General features: G+C 41.0%; 1 protein-coding gene across 3 annotated transcripts in view; it reads right to left on the reverse strand.

The window, feature by feature from the left end:
- Positions 1-19,521, reverse strand: part of grm5b (glutamate receptor, metabotropic 5b) — a 56,929-nt gene that overhangs the window by 2,811 nt on the left and 34,597 nt on the right. For all 3 annotated transcript variants that reach the window (XM_031860556.1, XM_031860555.1, XM_031860557.1), the window contains exons 7-17: positions 10,968-11,203; positions 10,086-10,207; positions 9,165-9,289; positions 8,875-9,043; positions 8,471-8,597; positions 4,984-5,101; positions 4,585-4,771; positions 3,903-4,061; positions 2,985-3,110; positions 2,108-2,290; positions 1,126-1,292 (exon numbers count right to left, since the gene is read on the reverse strand). In XM_031860556.1, coding sequence (XP_031716416.1) covers positions 1,126-1,292; positions 2,108-2,290; positions 2,985-3,110; positions 3,903-4,061; positions 4,585-4,771; positions 4,984-5,101; positions 8,471-8,597; positions 8,875-9,043; positions 9,165-9,289; positions 10,086-10,207; positions 10,968-11,203 — 1,719 coding nt within the window. The remainder of the gene's footprint in view (positions 1-1,125; positions 1,293-2,107; positions 2,291-2,984; positions 3,111-3,902; positions 4,062-4,584; positions 4,772-4,983; positions 5,102-8,470; positions 8,598-8,874; positions 9,044-9,164; positions 9,290-10,085; positions 10,208-10,967; positions 11,204-19,521) is intronic.

The raw sequence follows: 19,521 nt of genomic DNA on the forward strand, positions 1-19,521 counted from the left end.
CACACACACACACACACACACACACACACACACACACACACACACACCAACTCTGTGATACTCACACACACACGCACACACACACAGAGAGATCCATATGCTGCACATCGACCTTCACCTACACAGTGCTGTAATCTACTCATTTGATCCCATAAGAGTCTCTGACAGAAGGCTTTGGAGTAACACATGTTGCACCTACTTAAGGAGTGCTTTACTGATCTCATACATCCAGTTCTAAAGCTGATTTTAATGTCTTCATTAGCGCAAACATTTGGTTCAAACATCAGTCAAATATTTCTTCTTTTTATACTTTTTAATATTTCTTCTTTTCCCCTCCTGGTCTGCTGGTTTCATGTCTGTCTGCGTCTGTTCAGACGACACAATGACAGCATCTCAAAGGCAACAGCTTCCAGCCCTGAACTGAGGAGATAGACAGCCCTGCCAATTACCACCACCCACAGGGGGAGATAGGACCAAAAGAGATGGAGAGGGAAAGAGAGGAATAAAAGGAACCAAGACGGAAGCGCTCCTGACATTTCTCTTAAGAGCGTGATTGAAATCTTGCTTGCCAAGCGGGGTGAGCTGGAGTAACGTGCTGACAAACGAAAATGTGTTCTTGCCTTTTTCCTCCCTTTTCATTCTGGGCAAGTGGCTGTGCGTCACTCCTTTTGTGTCCTTTGATCGGTTCCCTGTCACAGTAGATGGCTTGTGGGTGGCCTTAAGCTGGGTGTGAAAGCTATTATGTCTCTCCTGTCCGCACTATCTCTCCTGTCCATTCCCTCCATCCTCTTACTGTATTGAGATTTCTCTCTCCCTTTCCTCAGTTCACTTCTCTCCTTCTTTGCCATGTCTCCATTAGGCAATTGTCTGCAGTTCATGTTAGGGTCAGAGGAACAGTCAAGCAGACTCAGGGGAGTTCAGAGAATCATTCTCTCAGAGAGCTCGAACACACACATCATAAATAGTCTCAGAGTGGGGCCATTACAGAAATGGTGCCTTGGACTGTAACTGAGAAGGAAGCTGGCATTAACCTGGCCAATGAGCCTCTTGTGTACACACACACACACACACACACACACACACACACACACACACACACACACACACACACAAACACACACGTACCTGAGGGTCTCTCCAGTAGAGCCTCTGCGTTTCCACAGGTTAACCAGACTAGAAGAACGGCTGGCGGCTGAGGACGATTTGCCGTCGCCTACGTGCATGCGCACCACTGTGCTAGTGGTAAAGGCACTGCGCACATTACGCTCTGGTTTGGCTAGAATGATGTACACCTGTTATGAAATAAAACATGATATATGTTAGTTAATATTGCGAAACAGTTCTTAAAAAAAGAAAAACACTTAATTGAATACTGTATATAAAAAGTAAATACCATTGCATCTGTTTTGGCAATAATTTGTGTACACAAAACTGTCCTTCAATAAATCTTCATTTTAGAGGAGTTATCAAGGCTGTCATGACTCACTTTATTAATATAAAACTCTGATAAAAGACAACTCTCAAAAGAAGCAGCAGCTATTTGTTTCTATTGATTGCAATTCTGCTGTTTAAGCACAAACTTTCTCTTTGAAGCTCCACAGGACATCTAGCTATTGTAGAATGCTGCCCATACATTACCAATCTAATGACAGGGTTACTGTCAGACTGTCGATAAGAAACAAACACTTTGGGGTGCCTTATCATCAAATTTAAGTATTCACACACCAAACCAAATTGTAACGTACTACATGCACAACATGAGGACATGAATGAGTATGAAAAGGTATGCAGTGAAAAAAAAAGAAGTTATTCTTTCTTTGTTCTGGGTTGTTTCTTTGCTCTTATAAAAATAATACAAATTGACTTAAAGTTGCTATGAGGAACGGGAGGAGGAGCGCTCAGTGCTCGACATTTTGGAGGAGAGCTTTACCTCGCTGCTCCAAAATGAAAGTTCTTCGTAGTAACATTAAATACTCAACAACGTGTCATGATGACATAAGAAAACAGCTGTAAAATGAATATATACAGTATATATATATATATATAAATATCAAATCATTGAATGCTTGTTGAAAGATGTTTATTGTGGTATTAGCTTCAGCCTTACCTTGGGTACGAACATGCAGCACAGCGCCACAGTGGCACTGAGGCTGACACTGAAGCACATGGTGATAATCTTGTAGTTGGAGCCAAAGTAGATGGGTACGAAGGCCAGCCAGATAATACAGGTGGTGTACATGGTAAACGCAATGTACTTAGCCTCATTGAAATTAGCTGGGACGTTGCGAGTCTTTGAGCGAGAGAGAGAGAGGGAGGGAGAGAGAGAGCGAGAGAGAGAGAGGGGGGGGGGGGTCAGAGACAAAGTGTAATTAAGTTGTCCTACATGTCTTTATTGTTTTTAAATCTTTCTGTGGATTTTGCCTTGTATTGGGACAAAACCAAAATAGACACTGCTACTAACCCGCTGCCTTTCCATTACAGTCATAAATCTGACGCTGGCCTCACCATTATGTGTAAGTGAATTGCATTGTTTTTCTCTGCTGCTGTGTTCATCAACAACGCTTTCGTCTCCATTTAGCATTCTACTCTCACACTCCGCAGAAAATGGATGGCTGCAGGCCACCGATAATCAAACACTGACTTTATAATGTGTTTGGTTCAATAGAATTTAATTTACTGTTGTTGGAAGCGGTAGATCACCGAACACAAACAGTGGGTCAATCATTCCTCTCCGTCTGTGTGACTTTTCACACAAATAGCAGCTTGAAGTAAGCACGGAAAAACATTGGACAGATGTAGTTAGAGCGAACGTTCCTACAAATAACAACATTTGCCTCCAACAATGTGACCTTGAGATTGCACTAACTGATGCTTCTGTGACTTTGTCATTTAAGTCATTCAGTCAATACTGTATCACAGGAAATAAAATGCCATTTGATTTTGAGGTAGTAATGTACAATAGTTACAAAGACATCAGCTTGTACCTTGAAGGCATAGAAGGTGCAGCTGAGGATGAGCAGGCCATTGTATCCCAATGGAGCCACCACACCCAGGTTAGTGGTGTTGCAAATGAGGTTGACCTGGCGGATGCTGGGGTAGTCATGGATCACCTGGAGAGACAGAAAATGAAACAGGCAATGATAAAAAAGCTCAATAAAGCATTTGCTTCAGGCACCATAGATTTCTTCGATAAAACTTTGAATGAGGTGGCCAAGAGTGGCATTGAAATAGATTGGGGAAGCAGTACAAATTATCAAACTAACATTTAAATTTATTACACTGCCAACTTGAGATGTTCAACATTTGAAGTCTGCTGGCAAAGAAAGAGAGCAGGATTGTTTACCTGCTTTGGATAAAGACAACAGTCGAAACAGTATACCTGATGATCTGCTAATTAATCTGCTAATGTATGCGTGAAATGGTTTAAAACGTTAATGAATTAACAAACAGACTCGTGTAGATGTAAGGTCTCATTATGAGGTAACGTCTTCACATTTATCTCTCTCTTATTTGTTAACCTAGAGCTGCTCGATTATGGCAAAAATCATAATCACTATTCATTTTGTCAATATTGAGATCATGAATATCCAACACAATACCTCATTGACTTTAGAAACAGCATGCATTTTTTAAACTTTTTTTTTTAGAAAAGACAGGGCACGCTTGATTTATAACACAAGACAAAACGAGAGCATCATAACATAACGGAACGCGGTATAATAAACTTTTTATCTCAATAAACTTAACATAACCATTGGAAGACAAAATCGTGATTGAAAAAAAAAGTATTAATCACTAAGCTCTATGTTAACCTGTTCTTTAGCCTTTCAACGAGCCACTCTCCCACTCATAATGTAAAACACACACACACACACACACACACACACACACACACAGCTTACCTTAGGTGGCTCCATGAGGAAGAGAGCCACGATGATGCCCAGCTGCAGCAGTATGAGGAGGAAGGCAATGATGAGCTGAGCGCAGGCAGACATGAAGCGAGGTTTCTTTGTACAGATCTTCTTCTTGCTGCCTGCCAGGATCCGAGCGATGCGGTTTGTCTAGGGTCAGATGGCAAACACTATCAGGACCTTTTCATAAAATATATACAGAACATTACTGTATCTACATTCTGGCCATCTGCTTGCTGTATTTCCAAACTGCCATCACTGTCTTTATGCAGACATAAGAAACACTTCAAAAGTATTGCACACAGGAGTTGAGATCTAGTGCAATAAGCTCAAGGTCATTTCTTAAGGGAAGGCTATTAGAGTTCAATGCCATTGTTGAATCCTAAGAAAGACCTGTGCCAAGCTTCTGATGTTATGGTATCCGTATCCCCTTGTTCCAACCATTAAGGAATGGATAGTATAACAATCTGCAGTATCAGGGAGTATGGCCTCGTTTTATTTCCCTGTTTCTTCCTGATTAGGTCCACAGTTCTGTTCCCTCCGACAGATGTGGCTATTCCCTACAACACCATCGATGACCATGGCAGGTTCGCATAGATCTAACGGGTTATTCCAAGTCTGTTTTTCACACTAATATTATCGTTATTTCACGAATCCTTAACTCAATCCTTACCTTGGTGACAAGCGCAGAGTAGCTCATGGCAGGTGACAGGCCTATTCCCAGTCGTTGGAGGTAGCAGTGGATGACATGGGGTTTGGTTATGAGGCTGAAGGTACACATGTACCCCAGGCAGATCCCTGCCAGTATTATGTAGCACAGCTCCCTACTGGAAGATTTCACTACTGGGGTATCGCGGAACCTGAACACATTCAAACAAACAATTATGTGCAGAAACTTGTAAGTTAAGACAATCCAGTATTTATCCAAGAATTTAAACACACACCCAAGAAAGCAGTGATTGAGAAAATTGTATAAATCGCAAATTAGGTATGTATAGTGTTTATCTCTGGCACTGTTTGCATTGTTCTTCTCAGTTTAAATATTTTCTGAGACAGAGGAGAGATTCATTACCTGATGAAGACTGCAGTGACAAAGAATGTGAACATGAGACCGAGGCAGGCAAAGACCACAGCAGCAATGGGTTCAGGGTCTCCCCACCGCAGGTACTCCACTGGGATTGGGTCACAGCCTGGGAATAGAAGTATGTGGAGATGTGGTTCATGAAACAAAATGAATCAAAGACTTTCAGTTTATGTGTGTGAAGCCCGGTGACTATAGATACTATAGAGTGAGGCTGCCTTTTGCCAAACATCTAACTACATAGTTATCTGTATTCTTTACCTTCTATGTCTTTCATTTTCTTCACGTGACTCTTATAACCTTTGACATCAAGCTTTGACTCACATCTGACGCAGGTTGAGCGTCAGTGTGCAACGCTTGTTCTGCTGACCGGCAACCTGCACAGGTCAGGAATCGAGTCGCGCATGTTGGACTCACTAGTGTCCAGATTGCAAAGTCTCAACAATTAACTGATTGACCAGCACTGCCTTCAGTAAAAGCCTGTCTTTTGGTTAAACTCACTAGTATTTAGTGAACATGTGTGTGTGAGTGTGTGTGTGTGTGTGTGTGTGTGTGTGTGTGGTTGTGTGTACATTTGACTAAACTGAATGAGTATTTAGTAATCATCAATCTGTAATCCATCCATTATCAAAATGAGGATTTCACTTTTTTTCTCACATCTCTCTTTCTAAGTGCCCCGTCACTCACATCAGACTGCATGCCTTTTGACCTTGCAATGCACACTTCTCTGTTGTCCACACCTTCTTCCTTATCCCTCCATTTGTGTCTCTATTTCTTCCTTTACCCCTGTCATTCAATCTTTGCATCCGTTTCCTGTCCCTCTCCTTTTCTTACATAATGCCTAATCCATCCCTGTGTCTCTCTCTTTTCCCCTTAATATATCCCTTATCTTTATTCATCCCTCCCACATTTCTCCCTAATTCTCTCCCTCCTTCCATCTCTGTCTTCCTTCTAGGCAAGGAGATAAAGTTTCATTAATTAAAGGGACAGTTCTAATTATGAACCTTCTTAACGCTTGCTCAAATATCTGGCTGGTTGGTCAAGACATATTGTAGCAGCAGGGACGCACCAAGATTTTTTCTTAAACTTTCTGTCCCTATACACATGTTCACTTTAATGTTCACTTACTCTCTCTCCTCCCTTTCTCACACACAAACACACACACACACACACACACACACACACACACACACATACATGTACATGCAACTATTCTTACAGTATTGCAAATGGCAGAGAGAAGAAGAGTCATTAAAAAAGTATTAAGTAATCGAATGACTTAAGTCTTTAACACGGTCAATAAAGTTGATCAAATCAGTGAAGTGGTTAGGTCTAGGGGGCATAAACAGCAGCCTAATGGCTGGGGAGCCGAGGGGACAGAAACAAACAGAAACCTGCAGGCTTATATCCCTGTAAAGTCATTTCAGTAAAACTGGATACAAATTGAGACACAACACGCTCAACTCCCAATCAAACCTTTAAGACTGGTGCTTAATGTAGATGATAAAAAAGGCGAGTCTAGGAAAGCACTCCAATTTCACTTTTTAATATACATGCTGATGAGGGGCATCTTGCCCAAAATGTCCGTGTGGCAATATTAAGGTTGAAGTGCTGTCGTAGTTACAACTGGATAAAACTTATGTAAATCATGCTTTTAAAAAGTACGAGGTATTGAACATCATGCAGTGTGTGTAAAGCAGAACAATCTGTCTAATAATCGTATTTAAATAAATACATAAATAAGTTGAAATGGAGCAGCTTCACAACAGATCAGAACCTCTTTTTTCATTTTAGGAATTACTTGTATGTAAATGTAACTGTTAAATATCATGGAGGTAGTTTTTTTTTTACTACTTAAGCATAGCACCTCCTTAAGAGACAAGGACGACAGCTACTGTCCTGCCTAACAATGAGGGGTAAGGACCACCCACCCTTGGCAGTGTAAGTAGGGAGGAAACTAAGGCCCTTGCTGAGAATTTAGCTCCAATTAATCCTGCCCACGTAAATCTAGATGTTGGGGCCGAAAATCCCAGATCAGTGTTTTTCTCTCATGAGTTGTCTCATAGCAGTTGAAAAGCATTAGATACGTTGGCTTTTTAACACTTAATTAGTTCACGGAACCTGCAGGAAATCGTGTTGTATTTGACCCTAAGCCAAACTACTGCATTCCGGGAGGGGGACCGTTTGGAGGGTTCAGTCAATATAAAGTTTTGAGGCAAACTCCTTCAAACACTCTCAGACTCAAACTGTGGAACTTTACCGATCAGTGGAGAGGCTAAAATCCCAAAGCTAATCCTCCCTTTTCCTGCTCCTCTCACTTGCCCTGACTGCTGCTTCTGTCACAGCCTCTATTCATCTCCATCTCTCTTTCTGACTCACTCATTCCTTCTCTTTATGTTTCTAAGTTACTTTTCTCCCTCTCTTTTTCTAGCTTTTGCTCGATTGCTATCGCGCAAACTCTCTTATTGCATTTTTCTATGATTTTCACACCCACTGCACATCTGTCCCTGCCAGATGAGACCATGCTCTATCTCCTCTATTCCCTCTGGCTCTTTATCTCTCCCTCTCTTCATCTTTCTCACTCTCTCTTTTGGCCTGAGGGAGAGAGATCAAAATGTCTGCTGGAGGAACAGGGCAAGCAGTTTGTTTACACCTCATTATTACTGTTCCATATAGCCCCACTAGGGAACTCGCAGCACTTATTGTTGATGAAATGAGTCGCATACACGTACTCACACACATGGACATGCGCAGGCAAACACACACAAAGTGATACACTGCTAACCCCAATCACTCTTTTGATTCTTTATCTCCCTCTTTTTTTCACTGGCAACCTCGTCTTTGTCATTTTCTCACCCGTTCGCTGCCTGTTTTAGTTTAAGGATGCTTCTCTCTCTCTCTCTCTCTCTCTCTCTCCCTCTCTTTCTGGCAGTGAAGCTCAATCTGAATTTTCAGCAGGGCTCAATTCATGTTTTAATCATTGAGCTTGGTGAGGAGCTAGAAAGCAGTATAATGAGCAGCTGTAAGCATAACAAGGCAATATTCAACCGCTTCGAACGCAATGGAGGGGAAATACATTTTCCTTGCAACTGAAGCGCATTTGCATTGAAAGCTGTTCTTGATGAAGAATAATTAAAACATTGGTGACCATGTTGGTCACGAATTAAAAGGGATGAGAGAGAGGGAGGGAATGGGAGGGGAGGGGAGGGAAAGAGGAGGCGAGGGTGAAACGAAGAAATCGTCTCTCTGTAACTGGTGCAGGACTTACTGTATAATATTATGCTGTAACGGTATGCTGTATCAGGGAAAACAGAACTATCTCATTCTACTAAACACCCTTTATTCTATGACCCTACACACACATTGTTCATTGCAGTTTCCTTCAAATAGCATCACTACTGCATTGATATTCCAGGAAATTTCTTATATGTTATTCATAAACATGCCCACACATACATTCAAACATGCACAGACTGACCTGTGAGGTCAAAAGTAGGCCAGGAGCCCAGTTCACAGGCTCGGCAGGTGTACTCGTCGAACACAAACTCATTTTCTTTGCAGGGAGTGCACGTCCAGCAGCAGCTCACCTCACCTTTACGGATCACCTGGAAGGGACGGAATGCCAAATGTCTGTCTTTGTGTAGCACATGCATGCACCTCATGTGCACCAGGCACTGTATTACGTGGAGCCTTTTGTTCCACTAATAATCAGAATGACGATGCCTCGCGCACACATTCTGATACATTTTTAGTTATTGTCTATTCCACATGTGAAAATGTGTCATGTACGGTAAACACTGGATTCACAATATTGCCTGTAATGACCTCTATAACATTTACCTCCCCATGTAACCAGATATTTATTTGTATGAATCCTCTTACCTTAATTTGTCCTTTGTCACAGGGTTCACTGCAGACTGACTTGATCACAGCTTCTTTGCTAGGCCAGATTTCATCATCATCCATCCTCAAGCCTCTGTTGTCCCAGCTGCCAACGTTAATGTAGTCGTAGTAGTCCTTCCCCATCTTTTTGAAGTTCATTATTTCATACCTGTGGATGAAAGGTACATAGTATACATCCAACATATTAACACCCACATAGTCGTGTCATACGACCATTTAACCCAAGAGAAAGTTAATCCGTGACAGCTTTGTTGAGTTACAGTGCGTACCTGCCAGGTGAGTCTCCGTTAGCATCGAATAGGATTCCCTCCCCTGACACGCCTGTGAAGTTGGTTTTCATCAAGAAGTCCAACAGTGTAGCACCATCTATAGGTCGCATGGCATCACACAGGCCCTTAAAATACATGAACAATCCTGTCATATCCAACAGAAATGTCCTGACCCACAGCCTAACAAACACTGTTTCATCTAAGTTACTTTGGAAATGGTGGTTTATGGCCACCCAAGTTAAAAGTCAAAGAACTGAATGCAATGAACAGTCAAAATATTCCTTTACTGTCATTAAGCTGAGTATTAACTCTATTGTATTCAAAACATGATTACTGTACAGTGAGTTAGACTAACATAAAGATAAACTTAAAGCAATCACAACACCAGCAGGGATGCTCCACGTTTCATGAAAATTCAAATGTGCAGTGTGGCAGGTATTATTTTCTATCCCATGACTTTCCATGGCCAATCAGTGCCAAGTTCAATCATCTCATGACAAGTTAGAATTCAACCCGTGTCTGAAATGTTTCATTCCAGTTTACATATCTGCGGGTGACATCTGAAGTCATACCCACAAAGCTACAACTAACATGAGCTGAAATCTGGAAAAGTGAAGCTGCACTGATGTATTCACTCCTGCGTTAGCTAAACTTGTCTCAGTTTCGTACCTTTCAATTCAAATTAGCAAGTACTGTTTATATAGTTCATGCAATCATCCAGGTTCCCATCTTGCACGTTCCCGGTGAGGTTTATGTAGTGTGACAATGAGTCAAAACAGGCCACCATGGAAACAAGGTCAAGTATAATATGGCAGCAATAGCCAGCTGGCAACGTCCTTTTGTCCCAACATTCCCCCTCTCCACCCCTTCATCTCCTTGTACTAGCATGTCCCTCCATTCATCCATAAGAGCGCTACCTACCTGATAGCCTGGGCAGAGTGCCCGTTGCATGTTATGCAAGCCATATGCCATCGAGTAGATGGCATTAATGACAAACCCCATCTTAGTGTCCTGTGCATACTGCTGCCGAAGCGACTCTCGCTCTGCAGAGGCGGGTGGTTAGTGTCGGGAGGGGGAGGGGGAGGGAGAATTGGGTTGGTGAGGAAGGATGGAAAGAGAAAGGCAGGTATATCAGAGAAACTCTTAATTTCCCTTCTGGTTTTATGAAAAACAGTGTGCTTTCTTTTCCTGACATCAAAGACCACTCTCTTTCCTCTCATTTCTTCTCATCGACCACTTCCCACCTCTACGTCTCATTTCTGCCTGCCTCTTTCTGCGTCCCGTTCATTTGTATTTCATGTCCCATTTCATTAGAATACGCGAGACATGACTCCCTTTGATGCAGCTCCCACACACAGTTTTGCCTTTGAATGGAGGGATTGAAACAGAAAGAGAAAGATGGGAGGGGGGGAGGACGAATACAAAGAAATAAAGGGAGGGTGCACTCACAGCCACAAGGGATATCTCCAGATGAACCTGTGTGTATCCATACGATGTGTGTGTGTGTGTGTGTGTGTGTGTGTTTTCAGACAGTCTGTTTTTATGTAATTTGCATTAATAGTGGCCATTATGAAAGCCTGTCAATAAAAATGCAGATTATTACTGTAGCCTGTTATGCTGAACCAAAACAATGTAGCCTCCCTCTTTCTCTGCACAACAGATGGTCCTGTTCAAAACAGAAGTCCAGTACAGCTGTAACTCGGAAACCCTGTGTTGTCTTTGTCTGTACTCACAACTACAGGTGTTCAAGAAGTAAATTTCAGGTCTTGTCCCAATGGTATGTTTATTTGTGTCTGTACTCACTGCTACAGGTGCGGTTGTATTTGAGGCTCTCCTGCGGGTGACCTTTAAGTCGACAGTGGAAACGATGCTGCCAGAACTCTGGAAACCAGGGGTTCCTGAGGTTGTTTTCAGGGCGAAGTTTAAGGTAGTACTCGTCAAACCACTTCACATCAGCCGACTGGAGCTTGATGGTAATACCACCCGCCGCTTCCCTAACATAGCCATCTGTTACATCATACCGGTCCGCCCATCCATCACTGCGCACACAGAAAAACAAGGAAAAGCAAAAAGGTTTAGCACACTGCATCAATTTATCCGTGAGAATGAAAATACCCGCTCCACTGTTTCACAATCAAAACAACATGTACAGTGTTTCCTCTGAATACGTGGTGGAATCATTTGATCAATTCCCAAATATTTATGCTGATTATGCTGCACAAGCCATTTAGAGAACTTAATTGGACACTAATTTTGGGGGAAAAGATTGAGGTGGGCAAATTGCCTCTGTGATTTTGGGTCCTACTATCATAATTGAAGGTTGAAATAACAGGTTTGTCCTGCTAGAATAAGCCTCCCAGCAGCTAACTCTTACACCTTATCTGGACTCCATTACTGTTTTCAGAGTCTGTGTTTCTATGAGAGAGCCTCCGATATCTAGAAGGAACCGTCTTGCAGGTGTGCTGTCTGTATACCTTTTATAGGGCATGCTCCTATACGATTTTAATGAGCCTGATTAGCTGTGCGTATACTGTACATGAAAATTACAATGTGCCGAGATGCAAAGAGGTCAGCCTCTAGAGCCCATTAGAGTGCTAAGCTTTCTTCACAGAGCGGAATTGTGTGGGTGTGTTTTAGCCATCTTGTGGGGACATAAATCTGTTTACACAGTCACATTGGGAGGACCTGCCTTCCTTTTTGGAAACTAAATGGTGATAAAATGCAAGTCCCCATAACGTAAATCATTACAGTTTAGGGTGAAGAACTGGTTAAAGGTCAGGGTAAGGGTTAGGATTAGTTAGGATTGTTCACTGCATGCAGTGAACAGCTGACATGCCTTTTATTGGATGAAATTACATTTTGGGGTTGAGAGATGAAGTGCGAGGGCAACATGGCACCATAACAAATAAACACTATTCCACTCACACACACACACAGATGAAGACATTTACTTGGCGAGGGCTCCAGTTTCCTTTGAGAAAGGGACAAACGAAGAGAATGAGCAACGGAAACACACGGAAGACGAGCGAGAGACGAGAAGCAGAAATAACAAATCAGGAAGGAAAAAAAAACTAACGGAGGTACAAACAGAATGATTAGCAGAGAGGATATGTGGGAGGGAACTCTTACATCATTATGGTCAGTGTCCAAAACTCATATCGCTGACAAATGGGCATAAACATTACGCACAGACACACACACACACACACACACACACACGCGCACAAACACCAGCCGTGTGCTGAGATGAACTAGGTCAAATGGAGTATTTTGGCTGCAGCTCAGCAGCCGTGCCCCGTCAGACACCAGCAAGACGAATATAACTTCCTCACAATACACACACTGACAAACTGTGGAGAGATATATCGCTGTAGTTTGCATAATTTTTTTTTTGGGGGGGGGGGATTTGGGTTTACTGCTCCTCAAGGAAGCACAGATGGCACAGTGAGAGTGTGTGTGTGTGTGTGTGAGTGTGTGTATGAGGGAGAGATAAAGAGAAGAAGGGAAAGAGAGAGGCGTCGATGTGAATGACAAATCTTCTCTCCTCCTTTCACCACTACTGCCAACATGGCCCCGAGCAGGACAATGATCCCCGGTTCTTCCAGTGGAAATGCTCATTTCGTCCTTTCTTCCCCTCCGTGCCTCCAGAGGACAAAACTCATTTTTTCCTACAGCAGGCCTTCCAGCCTCATTCTGATTGGAAAATGAAAATGTTTGTGTGAGTGAGTGTGTGCGTGTGTGTAAACTGCCTTCTCCGTCTGCCTTCCGTCTCTTTTTTTTCGTCTTTCTTTTCTGTCGTTCTTCTTGTCACCCTCAGCTTCTAAGCACTGGTCATGTGTGTGTGGGTATATGGAGGGAAAGGTGTGGGGGGTGAGCAGCGGTTCTGTTGCCAATGTAATAATTCTTTTTAGACATTCCTCTCGTATTTATATTTACTTTTTCCCATGGCCTAGTGTCAAAAAAGTAAACAAAAATGACATTATCGTAATAGAGAACCGCAATACATACTAATCGCAGTACGCATTGAGTCGGCAACCAAGTATCGTGATAGTATTGAATTGGGAACTAAGCATAGCGTCCCAGCCCTACTGTTCAAACCGCTGGCCGCTTTGGGACTGGTGGCATGCAGAGGACGCTGTCCCACAACGTACCGAGTGTCCTCACAATGGATCCATCAGTAGCTCCCCTGAAGGCAGACTGAGTAGGATTTGGGGTATTCACGTGAGTATTTGCTCCTAGTCATCGTTTAACAGAATGTTGTGTTGACATTATGCGATACATTGGGTGGAAGAGTGAAAAACGAAGAAATTGTGAAAAAGGACAAAATAAAGACAAAATCTAAGGCAGTGAAACAGATTCAGAAGTAAACAATCCATGATCGTTAATCAATCCTTTCCCATCCTGTCGATAGATTTATTCTTTTGTCCCTCTCATACAGTTTTCTTGCCCATCTGTCTCTTTCACCCTCTCTTATTAACACCTTCAGCTTTCCCTTTGCCCCTTTGCTCACCATCCTCTTCTTCCCCATCCTCCCACTTTGTCACATTCCACTGCATCCCTCTGCCAAACATGTCCTCTTCTGTTTTTACTGTTTCTTAAGTACACAACACATACACCTATGAAAAGCCTTTTCAACATTTTATTCAGTAGGGCAGACTAGTAGCGATTTAGTTTTCACTAGTCAAAATGTCATTTCGACATGTTAAAATGTCATTTCGACATGTTAAAATGTCATTTCGACGAGCTATAATGTTAATTCATGGTATAACAATTTTGATGTGTTTCAAATATATTTTCATACATAGAAAATGACATTTACTTTCCCAGTCAAAACTGATTTAGATATCTTAAATTGAATTATACATATCAGTAATTCCTTTGTCACTAATAAGAATAACGATTACAGATATCTACAATAGAATTTCTACATGTTGAAAAAGGATTGTGAAATGTAATTTTCCATTTTTTAGATATCAACAGTTGCATTTCAGTAGGAATATAATTTCCAATAGTTACAATTGTACTTCACATATCTGAAGTACAATTCTAGATACCTTAAATTACAAGCTGACATATCAATAATACAATTATAGATAAAGAATTCCATTTATGATATCTTTAATGTCATAACAATTTTAGATGTCTCCAATGAACATTGCCACGAGTCAGTAATTAACATTTTGACTGGTGATAATTGAGTTGTAGATATCCTTAATTAGAATTGCGACAAAAAAATGACACTATGGATATGTGGACATGGAGTTATAACACGTCAAAATTAAATTGTAGATATCTATAATTGAGTTTGAATAGAAGTCAATGGTAAAAGTTGACTAGTTGAAATTAAGATACAGATATCTACAAATAATATTTTCCGCTAGTAACAAATGAATTGTTGATATCTATAATTAATATTTGACTAGTGAGAAATAAATTGTAGATACCTTTAATTGTTTTAATTAAAATTGCTACAGTTCAGATATACATTATGAATATGTTGGCTTGGCGAATGCTATATCTTTGTTTAACAGTTAACATTTTTTGATATTTACATTATTTGTTAGCTGCATGAGTCTGGCATACTGTGTAAAACATGTTTTTAGTCAAAGTTGAGGGTAGCAGCACTGTAGCCATCATGGCAAAGTCTCTAATATCAACTGGTAATCAAACACAAGACTAACATTAACAAATGTAACATCAACACTGCAAGCCAAAGCATTGATTCCTGAGCACAACTTGAAGTAAGTAACGTTAGCTACTTGTCATTTATATATAAATCCAAAAATATATTTGTGAATCCCTCTGTGGGCATTCAGTGACATTCAGATTGATCTGACACCATACACTTACAGCCCATTACGGGCCGAAAGTACAAAACAACGGCAACATGTACACAAATGCACTCCTAACCACAGCTGCATTAACAACCAACTGAAAGTCTAAATATTTCTAGACAATGTGTCTTAACTCTGCTTGTGCTGCTGAGGTTTTAACCTCAAATCGGTGAACTTCGCCATGTTCATCTTCTCACTGTCTCACCAAACAGCTTCACTCGCACTGAATTATATGCTCAGTGATCAAATATCAGAAATTAAAAACACTTCAAAAACTATGCAGTGTTTTATTTCCAAATTTATAATTGGCCCTTCAGGAAGTAAAATGTTTCGTTAGCTCTCTCTGAAATAATATTTGCTTTCGTCTCTGTCCAGCACAAATAGCATAAGAAATGTGATTTTAATAATTTCTCAGTTAGCTCAGTAACTCCCACTCATGTTGGAACAACAGATGTAGCAACAATACATTTTCTTCCAAATCCCAAATATTTATAATTGTTTCTTAACATGTATATCAATAATAATTTCTGTGGTCTCAGTTTTCTTTCCAGGCACTCTTGTGCTTAATTGGACAAAGCATCATAAAATGCCATATTCAAACAGCAATGTGGTGACTTCTGTTTTTGAGGGGCCTCTTATGTTGAATCCTCATTAATGAATTGTCTGAAATAGCTGGATGAAAGCAAGGATCACTGACACAGAACAACTTTCACTTATAGCAGCCTGAAAAAGATACGAGACCATACATGCACTTTTCTAACACACAGTGACGTCAGTCTTCACCTGCGCCTCTTTGGTATCTCGGTGACGCGTCTCTCCAAGTAGGTGGTGAGGCACAGCAGGGGTCGAATGTTACCATCTGTCAAACAGCAAACTGCAATCTTGGTGTCAAGGCTGAACGCAATGCTCGAAATAGGTCTTTTGTATAACTGCACCACAAAAAACCTTGACAGTAACTGCACGTGTGGTTAATAAGTGTTTCAAACTCAAACCACCTGTGAGGGGTGGAAAACACAGTGGGCGGTCTTTTTGTATCTCCAAAAACGTTAATTTATCTTCAGTTAACTTGAAGCCATATCACCTGCTCTATACTTATATACTTGTACACAGCATAAAAGATACGAGAGGAGCTGATGTGACTGGCTAGGATTAACACAGCCACTGATAATGTAGAATATGCTGCGGGGATGACGTATGTTTTTGGCCAACCCCGGAAAGTTAGCATGTTGCTGGTTCTCTCGACTAAAAGCCAATGGGACTTTTCTATTGGATATTTGCAGAAAAGAAGCTCTGTGGCAAACACAAGTTCATGATACTTACACGTTTTGTTCAGCAAGATATTCTTCTCATATGAACACTTTTATGATTTTTAAAGGGTGAATGCAATCGCCCCGAAGTAAAAAGCATCAACATTAAGCTATAAACAAACTGACATACAGGCTGACCAATCCTGAACCCTATCTGTGATCAATATAACTGTTCTTAATGTCATCCTGGTTCTCCGTCTCTCTTTCTCTCTCTCCGTCTTCACATGTCTAAGAGCTCAAGGCCGTTCCCATGGTTTCCAGCCCACGCTCAACCTGCTGTCTGTACTTTGTGTCTCATTAAAGTAAACCGGATTTTAAGTGTATGCATATGCATATACACGCACACACACACACACACATGCACCATCCTCTCTCTCTCTCACACACACACACACACACACACACACACTCATTCACTCACTTTTCTATTCACTATTGAATTAACATTAGATGTCCCGTCTCTACCAATATTGAAAATGCAATTTGCATAATAGTACAGTATGCCAGTGTTGTAGGCCAACGTGCTACCTTAAGCAGAACTTTTACAAACCAATTCTACATACTGTGGCCTGAGGCAATTGCCTTTCCATTCTGTTCATTCAAAGTATAAATAGAAACTGGAACTCATTTGCAAGTGATTATTAATTTGTACTCGGTTCTTTCTTGGTTGTGAACTTCATCTCAAGCCTTAAGTTTTCTAGCAAAGGTTGGCCAGTAGGATTAGGTTACAGGAATACTAAAAACACAAAATGCAACTTGCTAATATATTGTCTAATTCTTTAAAATGTGTAACAGTCAATGGCCTGTGTGAGCAGAGCAAAGTAGAATCAAGGTGCTATGGTGAACCTTAGAGTCGCTCTCTCTCTCTCTCTGGGAAAACAAGAAAGTTGCATTTAGATACAAAGCAAAGTGGATTCTGACTTTTTTGACAAAATTTAAGGACCAACACACAGTAAAGTTTGTAACATTTTAACTTCAGCTCATTGTATCTTGATGGCTAGGGTTATCTAGAACAAATCTACTTTTATTTGTCTGTTCCATTGACTCTGCCTGCATTCATTCAAATATTGCTGTGCATTATAAAATGCAACTGACCAGAAATTTGAAGTTTGGAGACTGCTAATCTGACCAAATTCATAAGTCTGTTCTTATCTCTTTTCTTCTTCAGGGTTCAAACCCTATTGTTTTTGTGCTGATTCATTATTTTCATTTCCTCAAATGTACTTGTTCTATCATTACAAAAACTCGCAGGATATGTTTCATAATACTGTTGAACTGTTAAATTATTTTGAAATCGAATAATTTCAAACACATGCATGCGCCTAGTCCAATACGACCAATAGTGGGCAACAGCGATGCAAAAGAAGGGGCGTAACCTGGCACAGATTTGGGCATAAATGAGTTTCTTTAATCCAGGGGTCAGAAAGTGAAAAAGGTCTAGACCACTCACAGCTTTCACCTTCTAGCAAGCTTGAACCCCGGGAAAATTGCGGCTATTATTGTTCTTTATTCTTTTATCTTTAATTTTATGGAGACCAAGATCTACATCTAAGACAATGTGATTTGGTTATTCTTATAGAGATTTTATCTACATCTAAGATTTTAAAAAAGTGTGCAATGCCTAAGCAGTAGGTAAATAAGGACATTTTTATTGTAATCACAGAAGACAAAAGAGTAAAGAATGGAAAAGGTCACGGTTAAAAGTATTGGCACAGTATCAAAGTGTGAGCTCTCTATTGGAAATAAAATAAAATCAAGAGCTGTTTCATTACATCCCGTTCCCCACAGCTAAACAGGGCCATCTCTTTAGAGCATTCCATCTGAATTAAAGTGAGTAGATAATATTTGATCAGTGAATGAACCACAGTGTTTGGGGATCCACAGATTAAAGCAAATGTTAATTTGTGTTATTGTTTCCCAGTGACCTCAGTTGTGCGGGAGTAGAGTGGAGGCATGCATTGCAATTCCTGCTTGTTATTGTTCTCTAATCGCTGGACTGAGATTGGCTTTGTTGTGGGAAATGTGATTTTCTACATGGCAAAATATTTTAATCTGATCTGAAGCTGTGCTGCCAATAGGTCACTTCATAAATTAATGTCTAAGTTCAATAATATCATGCCACCTGACCCCAACCAACCCACTCTCTAGCTGCCATGGAAACCTGGCAGAGATTCGAGATGAGCATCTGCTGCTTACAACTATACGTACTGCACGCACGCACGCACACACACACACACACACACACACACACACACACACACACACACACCAGCAGTCCACCAACCAAACCTGACAACATTAATTAGCTGGACAGACAACACGAGTTGGGAACGGGAACACAGACAGACGGGTACGATCTGAAAGAGAGGAAAAAATGAAAGAAAAAATAAATGTAAGCTCCTCTGCATGTCTGTGAACATCGGCAGCGCAACAGCTGCACATTTACGAGCACAAGCTCTGCTGTCAAAATTCAAACCCAGAAGTCAAACAAACAAACAAACAGGTGTTGTCCAAAGGATTCTGTGAATTTCGTTGTTTAATGCAGTAAGAATGTGTCTGTTCATAAGCCCACATTTATGTCGAGGTAGCGCCACAACACGGCAACTGTCGATTTGTGTCAGCACACAAAGTAATCTGCAGCACACTATTTCCACCAAATAGGAAAATACATGCAAAAACACTGGTTGGGTGTGTTTTTTGCGAATCCTATGGAGCACCATTTGTGGAGAGAGTTCACTAGTTGGGTAAGCATTAGCTCCTCCTGCAATAATGCATGTTAGAGTGTTTGAGGCTCAATGATTAATGGATTTTGGATTTTTCATCACACTGGGGACAGGCCTCCACAGTGTGATGGAAAAGCCCACTGCTATCGGATACTGTGATTTTCAGGCACAACCTTTGTTAAAGTCACACTTTATATTTTTCATTGTCTATTTAGCACGTAGACAAATCACATGAAGGTTTTAGAGTGAGGCTAAATGGATAGTACGCACTCTGGCTTTTTTTTTGACAAACTGCAAAAAGTATCATCCAGTCCTCCTCGGCCCTCGTCACCTCATCTATAAACAGCCACAGCCAAACGGAGGTCAAAGTTCAACATGACGACAGCAAAACTCATTAAGCCAAATGTCAGAACTGTCTCGGACACAGTGGCGCTAAACTGTAAATGTGTGTGTGTGTGTGTGTGTGTGTGTGTGTGTGTGTGTGTGTGTGTGT

This window comes from Anarrhichthys ocellatus, unplaced genomic scaffold, assembly GCF_004355925.1.
Source record: "Anarrhichthys ocellatus isolate YVR2014 unplaced genomic scaffold, GSC_Weel_1.0 scaffold24, whole genome shotgun sequence".
Taxonomy (NCBI): domain Eukaryota; kingdom Metazoa; phylum Chordata; class Actinopteri; order Perciformes; family Anarhichadidae; genus Anarrhichthys; species Anarrhichthys ocellatus.